Source organism: Alosa pseudoharengus, unplaced genomic scaffold (genome assembly GCF_046254945.1).
Source record: "Alosa pseudoharengus isolate Yale_2024_CS ecotype anadromous, Long Island Sound unplaced genomic scaffold, YU_APseudo_1.1 YU_APseudo_1.1_scf_10, whole genome shotgun sequence".
NCBI classification, from domain to species: Eukaryota; Metazoa; Chordata; class Actinopteri; order Clupeiformes; family Clupeidae; genus Alosa; species Alosa pseudoharengus.
In genome coordinates this window covers 7106371-7115422 of record NW_027468565.1, presented here as the reverse complement: position 1 = coordinate 7115422, position 9052 = coordinate 7106371, and the positions used below count along the sequence as shown (strand labels likewise).

General features: G+C 38.6%; 1 protein-coding gene across 4 annotated transcripts in view; it reads left to right on the top strand.

Moving 5' to 3' along the window:
* The first annotated feature begins 1191 nt into the window (after window positions 1-1191).
* chd2 (chromodomain helicase DNA binding protein 2) overlaps window positions 1192-9052 on the top strand; it is a 31438-nt gene continuing 23577 nt past the window's right edge. The window contains exons 1-4 of one of the 4 annotated variants that reach the window (XM_076262377.1): window positions 1192-1835; window positions 2189-2300; window positions 7305-7527; window positions 8870-8956. In XM_076262377.1, the coding sequence (XP_076118492.1) occupies window positions 2239-2300; window positions 7305-7527; window positions 8870-8956 (372 nt within the window). In that variant the 5' untranslated portion in view covers window positions 1192-1835; window positions 2189-2238. Of the gene's footprint in view, window positions 1836-2188; window positions 2301-7304; window positions 7564-8869; window positions 8957-9052 lie in introns of all 4 variants that reach the window. The other 3 variants (XM_076262372.1, XM_076262388.1, XM_076262382.1) reach the window with 3 other exon arrangements.

The window sequence follows — 9052 nt, the reverse complement described above, 5'->3', positions numbered from 1 at the left end:
AATGCAATTTGGGGTTTACATCTCTTTCCTTTTCTTTTTAATTCCATTAAGACCCCATACAACTGGAGATTCACGAGGAGACAACTGCTTTATCAAGAAGGAGGCGAATATTTTTTTTTCCCTTTTTCCTTTTCTTATCTTTTGTGCTGATTGAAATTTGGAATGTCAGATGTTTTGCTTTTGCTTGTAATTGTTGATGTGGCTGCATCAATAATGTGATTTTGAAATGGAGTTGAACTGTCCTTTTGCTGTGATTGAGTTTTAATTTGATTTATTTAAAACGTTCAGTGTCTTCTCATTCAAGGAAAGTAAATGTTATGTATAATTTCAAATTCAAATGTAATTTTGATAAATAAAATAGTAAATTATTGAAGAATCTTGCCTTTCTGTCCTTGGTTAGTTACATTGAACAAAATGTAGTTTTTAAACTTGGGTAAACTGGCCTTTGGTTTAGTGTAGAGGTCAACAGCGATGCTATTTCCTAAATGCTATGTACATGCTATGTACAATCTTCAACACCCACAAGACTTGATTTTCTTAATGTAGGAACAAACTGGGCTTTCACTACTTACCTACGCAAAGATATAATGACCTTCGCCTAGCCTAAATGGGTCATGGACAAATTAATTTACATTTAATTTTAATTTCAAATTAAATGACATTACATTTCGTTTAATTTTTTTCACAGGTTAAAGTTCGGAAACTTAAATTAAGATATTCACTGGTTAGGTGCTCTAGCTACCCTCTTTTTAGATTTGAATTTCTGTATCAGTTTCGCATTTAAGCGGAAATGGGTTCTTTTTCACTTATTCGACATACCGTGTTGCGAAGAATATCTGTTTAAATTACTTTTAGGCTGCAGGTTTTATTCTTTAGTTGGATATTATTCAAAACGCATAACCATATTAAGAAAGCCCACACCACTCCAATTGAATCCCATTATATATATATTTTTTCCATTTTTTTTTTCCCTTCTTGCTTTTATTTCTCACACCATTACTTGAACAAGAGTTTGATGTGATGTAATTGGATTTTATAAAATGGTGTCCAAGTCACCCCTAACACCATAAAATGGCTCCTGTTGTCTCATTTCCTGTCTGAACAGGAAGTGTTGGCTGAGAAAATAAAATATCCTCTGCAGTTCTTTAACTATAACCCTACTATCTGACTCAGGAAATAGCTGAATATCCCTTCAATTAAAACTATCTTAATATTTACATAGTTTCTTATGAAACATAATATTTGAGTTACATTTTTTGTTCAAAATAAAAAGGGGTGGGTCTTTAGTATATCACCTGAGTGCTGGGTAAATGGAAAGAACGTCAATCAAAGGCTAAGCTTTCAGAGCTGGGAAGGAGCTCTAGATGGCGGATGAGCCTTGGGAAGTGGAACACGTCGAGAGTCTGCAGGCTTTTGGCTGGCTCTCTAACTTTGATTGGCTCTTCGTGTCGCTTTTTTGACATTTAACAAAATATATACATGTGATCTGTATGAAGTTATTAATATTTTCCGAGTAAATTCCGTTTATGTCGTCGAGAACACCAGCGCTGTAGTGTGAATGCGCGAGTCGTTGTTTTCCCTGCCTTGCTCTGGCAGCCATGGCGCTCCTCCATTTTTAGTGCGCTTCGCTAGTTACCTCAGAGTCTCGACCCCGCTATTCTGAAGTCTTGTCTGGACAGTATTAGTACAATTCGTTTACAAAATAGTCTAAAATATTTTAAACAGTGTATTTTTGCATTTCGGAGACGTAAAGAATATAACGTCGATTTTTGCTGGCACGAATGTAACTTATTACAGTGGATGGTTTATCCTCCGGTGTCTTTGAATGGAAATAGGTAGGTTACTTTGTATCTTTTTTATTTTTTAACAGTTTCACTTTTTAAACCAGCTTTTATCAGTCCTTTGTGTGGTGACGCAGTTCGAATTTATGTATGTGGCCCAGTACATGGATCACTTTGAAATGGAATCAACACATGGTTATTCAGTATCGATTAGTATTGAGCAGGTATCATACAGCTATCGATACATGATGCTCTGTTTTTGATTGTTATATTTCATTTTTTAAATGTCCGGTTGTAGGCTAATACAGCCCACGTCTGTCGCAACGCCGAGGCTTTTGCTGTCCTTTTAGCAAAAGCAGGCTGGTGGAGCATGTGTGATAGTTCACCCTTCTTTCAACTTTTGACAGTAAATACCTGGACATAGCATCATCATACCAAAACTTTTCAAGTAACAACGATGATGAAGAATAAGTCTAAAAAACAGGAGGATGAAGGATCAACCCAAAGCAATGCATCCAGGTACGATCTCATGTATTTTACCCCTTTTTGGCATGTGTTGTGATTGTAAAGTCTGACAAGCATGGTTGATCACCTGTGTATGTATTTAAATGGCAATTTCAAGGATTTTTACTTGCCTGGGATCATTGACCTTGAGGTTGCTAAATAGCCACACCCTAATTTTGCCAGCATTTGAACAACTTATGACTTGACCATTGAGGCCCATGTAAGACATCAGAACTCAAATGCATAGCAATCGGATGTGTTCGATTCAGTTTTGGATAATCTAGTGGCATGGTTCAGTGTTTTTTTTGTTCCTTCGTGACAGTGTAAAATGACCTTGTCTGATTAGTGTGCTGCATTGCACCATTTTACATGCAACGTTAATGCCCTTTTTAACAACATTTCATGCTTAATTGACATGTGTTCTTGAAATACATAGCTGTAATTGTTACAATGCATCATTGGATGTGTTACCTGAAGAAATGCCACGTAGGGAACATACTCTAAAACATCTGTACATAATATTTAATGGTACATTTTGGTTTACAAAATAGTCGTTATTTACTATATGTCATTTGAAGCATTAATGACGTCAATCTATTCATATTTATCACATGGTTAACCCTCAAAATCCTCTGTGTTGACATTTAAATACTGATGTTGAAGTGGTTTTTTTTGGTGGCATATGCTTAATTTGGGCCTAAATGCATTGCAAGAACTCAAGTTTTATTATTTGTAAACAGTGCTGTTTTACTTTGTCTGTAACAAAACAATTGCCCCATACCTGTCATTGCTGGAATTAATGTGTATTAATGTGCTTATATCTAAGGTAAATTGCTGTTTCTGATTTATATTCTGATCATACTTCATGTGCCCTTAGTCAACATCATTAAAGGTCCCAAAGGGGCCATACATGGGAAATGATTTACATATTTGACATTTCACACTCTAAATAATTTTGTAGTGGTCTGGTTACCACATTCTTCACCTGAAACACGTATGTTGTGCAACTTAAACTTCAGTTTATCAAGCCAATTCACAGACTTGATTAAATTCTGACTAAAGGGTTTTTATGTTGCTTTCATGCTTTTGTTTGTTTTGAACACTGATGCTGCATTCCACAGGTTAACATGTAAATATTGACAAGATATGCATACATGCAATGCATTGATTAAGCCCAGTCATTTAAAAAGTATTAATTTTTGCTAACCATTATGTAGTTAGAAGGTGCCAATTGAATGAATATCAGATCTCTTAGTGCATAGATAGACATATTAAGTTGCATTTTAAATAGTAGTGAAATTATATGTAGAGCAGACTTCAGCTACACTGTGAACATAATATTCACAATAATGATTTTGAGCAATATGGCACTTTATAGCTCCAGTATATAGCATATGGTCACAGTGTATTCATTCTTGTTGCAAGTTAGCATTGTCATTATTTCAGTTATTTCACTTGACAGGTGCAATACTCTGTTTTGTAGGTTATAGTGATGTTTTACAGTTTTGTGTGCCAAAGGTATCTTTGTCTGTAATCATGGACATCTTGGGTTTTTAGCATTAGCTTATCACAAGGATGAAACAGTTGTAGCAGGAACTTTGTTTGGGAAATCGAAACATGGTAAGTTGTACACATAACCACTCTGTGCTTACCACACTTACCTCCCAGAAGGCTTTGCACTATGTTGTGTTCTTCTCAATAAACACTCAAAAATGGCCGTTGCTCTGAACCTAGGACTTTTATTTTGTAATGTGTGATTAATTCTAATCCGCTGGCAAATGCAACACTACATACAGTCATGCTGAGGACATACAGATGTCTGCTCAGTGTCCATTTAAACATTTTGTTCATCTTAATGTTGTGTTGATGTATATAGTATCAACATATTTATAATCCTGATTGAATTGGGATGACCTGAGAACTGTCCTCAGCCTCTGACATGATGACATGCTTCCATTGCCACTGATTGAGATATCTGCTATGTGAAATGGTCTAGTCATTTGTTATGGACCACACCAAATAACTCTCCTGCTATAGCATACAAGGTCTTACACAGGCACCTGCAAGACTTCAATCCCAATTTGTGATCAGTCATAGCTGCCCCTTGTCAGTCTAGGTGCTAAATGACTCTCGAAGTCCTTTATTCATTATATTAATTTCAAAGCAGGGCAACATAACACTTTTGTAAGTGACTCCACTGAGCATGCAATGTTTTTTTGCAAGGCTTTGTATAACCAAGAGCTGTTGGATCTGATGTGTAATATGTAGCATCTTCACCAGCAGGTGATTGATGGCTAGAACAGGATGCCGGATAACTTTGTATATACCTAGTTGTCCAATATACAGTGTGTTTTGGCTATATCGGGATGTTGATGTTGTACGTGTCAAACTTGGTTCCTGAGTCGTCAAAGTCAGACTTTTTGCTGTGTTTGTATGGAACCCACAAATTATGGACCGTGAGTTGCATTAGACCCTTAAATTGGTACAATAAGTGGCTAGCCATAGGATAGGAATATTACCACATGAATGTTGACAACTTTTCACCTGTCAGCTTGAGCGAAATAGGTTCTGTGACTGTATTAGGAAAACAATTTGGAAATCTGAAGACATGACATCAGTATTAGAACAATACATGCATTATATTGGGATATTCATTCTGGGACGTGAGATGCATTGGTATTTGAACTGTAAGGAATATTGTTTTTATTTATTTTACTTTTGAACAATACAATAACAACATACAATAATAATTGTATCATGTTCACTGCTTTGAAGTCTTCCCACAGTTCTAAAAGTGCATTTGATGAGTTTAATCATGATCATCACCTTTGTCAGTGATAAGTCACATGATTGGCACTATTGTTTAATGTAGACTTGAAACATCCTGTATGCCTGGTGCTGCCCAATTAAGAACACCTATTTGTTTTGAACACTCAATGTAGTAAGGGTTAATATTTAAATTGTTTCTTGTGTAACTGAAATTGTTCAGGGCTTGCCTGTTTATTATTTACTTAATACCGGCATGCTCTTGTTATTAATAATGCCTTATTTGCAGATATCATCCATTTACTAGTTGTAGTTTCCACCCCTGATGTGGTGTTTATGCTGAGTATGTGGCAGCCATTTTATAAGCACATTCATCCAAAATTGGATCAGAAATGCTTAAGGCATGTACACATGTTAACTTTGGACCAGTTGAACACTTCAAATAGCCATCAGCTTTCTACCAGATCCCCCCCACATATTCTCAGGGTTTATTAGTTTCAGTCAGATGTGTGATTTGCTTCATTAAAAAGCTGAAAGTCCACCACAGAGTCACAAAATGGCTCTTGCTTTGTGCTGCATAGGCTGTGTGACTTGGTGCAATACAGATAGAGTCCCTAGAACTACAGGAAGGTAAAGCAGGAAGTGATTCAGAGGTCAGAGACGCTTGCAGCGAATTTTCATTGGACATTCCCTGCACGGCAACCCAGTGGCCTATAGTAAGTCAGCAGCGGGTTGAGTCCCGCCTCTGTCTGTAGCCAGCAAGACGGAAGGGGAGAGGCAGCCCTCCCCACTTGCTTTGTCAGCAGCAGCCAGACACCCAGGCACAGCAGACGATTGTTTTTGCTTTGTGAATCGCACAAAAATCAGAGCGTTTCCTAAAGGGTTGTTTTTGACATATTCAGGAATAACTTTTAAATATTGTATTTAACACCATTTGTATCCTTTTCCCCATGAATGATAAGTATACTATTGCAGTTGATTAAAATGTTGGTTTGATTTAAATTTGAGACTTTTGGAAATGGATATGTTGGAGAGAGAGAGAGAGAGAGAGTGTGTGCGCATGTGTACATATATGTGTGTATATGACTAGAGGATGTATTCTTCTCATCATGTAAGGTAACCTAAGAGGGGTCTATTTTAAGTCACGGTAATGCTGAGTGAGAAACGAAAGAAAATGGGAAGTATTTCACCCTGCGGCGAAGTGAAGGTGCTGTGCCGTCCCCCAAACAGCTGAGACAAGTGCCAGACTAAATATGGCTCACTCTCATTTCTCCTTTGTTCTCCTACCACCAATAGAATCTGTCCCGTAAATCACCTGTCCTCTCCATAGCATAAAGGCTGGTGAAACGGAATGAGACTGCCCAAGAATTAATTACATCTATAATCGAGTATAAGTGTAATGAAAAATAAAGTCTGTGTGACAGAAAATGCATTCTGCAGATGCATTCAACAGATTTACTGTTCAAATGAACAAGTAAGCCTATGCTGACATACAATGCATTTGCAACATAGATGTACTCTAATTGTATGTATAATGCCGCCACATGATTTTTTTTTATATTGTCCATTTATGCAATGACATTATGTTTGTGCCCATAGAGGCATGTGTGACCCTAAAAAGCAAAATATCTACACTTAATCATAGATACATTCTCACCAGTAGTTACTCTCGCCAAAAGGTCAGTTAGACGATTGGGTCATGGCAGAGTGCTCTGGTGTCGGGTGACGTAAGTTGCTCCTGTATTGCTATGGTGTATGCGTATTCTCGGCGGGTGATGGTGGCATATATAGATGGTGGTGTATATTTAAAGCTTTAAGAGGATTGTGTGTCCTTGACAGAAACAGTTGCACTCTTGGCCCTGTGGCCGTGTGAATAAATCATTATGTAATGACTCTTCTGTCACAGTTCCCTTGAAGCTTGCTGAAGAAGTTTTCAGTTATTTGCATGTGTCACTTATCATGCAGATCATACTGTTCTGCATTTGCATCACTGGAGAGCAGTTATGTAATCTAGACATATTTGGAAACGAATGAAGCCTGCTGTGGATGGAGAGTAGCACCCAGATAACAGTAGTTCTTTTCCAAATAACAGTTTTAAGACAAGTGTGCTTTACTTAATTGAACAGCAGGCACTGACAATCTAAGTCAAACACAGAGGAGCTCCTCCCAGTCCACCAGCTGTGGAAAATGTGAAGTAAACACATCCCTCCCCCCTCCCCTCCCCCCATCCACCCCTTTTTCTTGATGTTGTAGCAACTCTGCCTCTGAGGAGTCCAACCACTCTGCCTCGGAGTCAGGCAGCCAGTCGGAAAGTGAGCAGGGCAGTGAGCATCGGAGTGAGCGTGGCAGCGATCGGGCCCGCTCGCGACGCTCCGAGTCCAACAGCACCTCCGACTCAGACAGCCACTCGGCCTCCGGGAGCGAGTCCACCGGGTCCAAGTCACAGAATGCCTCAGGGGAGGCCAAAAACAAGCCTGTACGGAAAAAAGACAAGTTGGCCGATGTGAAAAAGGTATACTGTAGAGCAGTGGTTTTCAACCTGGGGGTCGCAACATAATTTCTGGGGTTCACCAGATTGTGTGATTAAAAAAAAAAAAATCTACATTAAACCATCACTTTTCCTCTGTTTTGTTTAATATCCATTACCATTTCTAATATACACTCATGAACAGCATCATCACACCAGTCTGTACAGTGGCAGTCTGGTCTTAACTAAGTGTCAGCAAATTGGCAATAGTAATATTGCAGTCTTCCTGTTATAATTGTATGTGATGATCGTATAATCTCCCATAGTTGTGTTGTATTATTAGCTATGCATTGTTAATGGTCAGGAATGGCTGTAAACATGAAAATGTTGTTCTACGTATTCGTAACAACTGTGATGGTAGCGTCACTCCAGCTCGAGTAAAACTGGGGAGAAAAAAGAGAAGGGAGCCCGCAGGTGGAGGCTGGGATGGGTGGGGGGTCGCAAACACACCTGATTATTAGAGGGCCACGACTCAAGAAAGGTTGACAACCACTGCAGTAGAGAAAGAGAGAGTACCCCCTCTAATCATTGTTTTTGTTACTGTGAAAGCATGAAAATGTCACCCATCAGTCACTGAGCCATTTTGAACTGGCGGCCATGTAGTGACAAGGGAGTAAGGCCATTTTTGCAGAACTGCTGTGATGTCTCACAATGAAAGATGAGTCGGGTATTCTGCCAAACTGTTGTTTTTCCTCAACATTTAATGGGCCTTAATTTAATCTTATGTTTATCCAGTTGTGTAGTGTTTATGATTCTATCTATTTGTATCAAGGGTAGTTCAGTTTTTCCAGGTTGAAAGAAAGGGCAAGTAGTGGTGAGTGTGTCATTAAACCACTCTTTAATCTCACTTCCTCACCATGGGCGTTTAAGGCCTTTTGTGCCTCTCCCTTCTGAAAATGGGTGATTGTGTAAGAGCTTTACTTAATATTTATCAAAGAATGGGGCAGTTTCGGCCATCAATATGGCTTTAAATTACTTACAAATGCAGAGCTCTCATGCTGATGAATGAAGGGATATTAATAAAATAAGTGTTTTCCTGTTACAAAGGGTTTTTTTTCCCTGGCCCCTGTCGCCTTAGTATTGGCTCTAGGGGGCTCTGGGTTCTATCAAGCCTCGTGAGAAATGCTTTATTATGTTGGCCCTATGAGATTAAAATTGATTTAAATTCAAGAGAGGAAAAAAAGCAGAAGGAGAAAAAAACAAGTGTATTTCTAAAAATAATTACATATAGGGTTATAGGAAGTTCATCAGATTTTAAAGTGATCCTCATATCCTTTGTGTATGGCCTTAGATGTGGGAGGAGCATCCAGATGTGTATGGGGTCCGGAGATCTAGCCGCAGTAGACAAGAGCCCTCACGTTTGAACATAGGGGCAGAGGTGAGGTGTTATTGTCATTATTCCTTTGTTTTGTATTATTCATCTCTGCTGTTAGACACTGACTCAACCCTGTCTGTGGCCATTTAGGGGTTATTA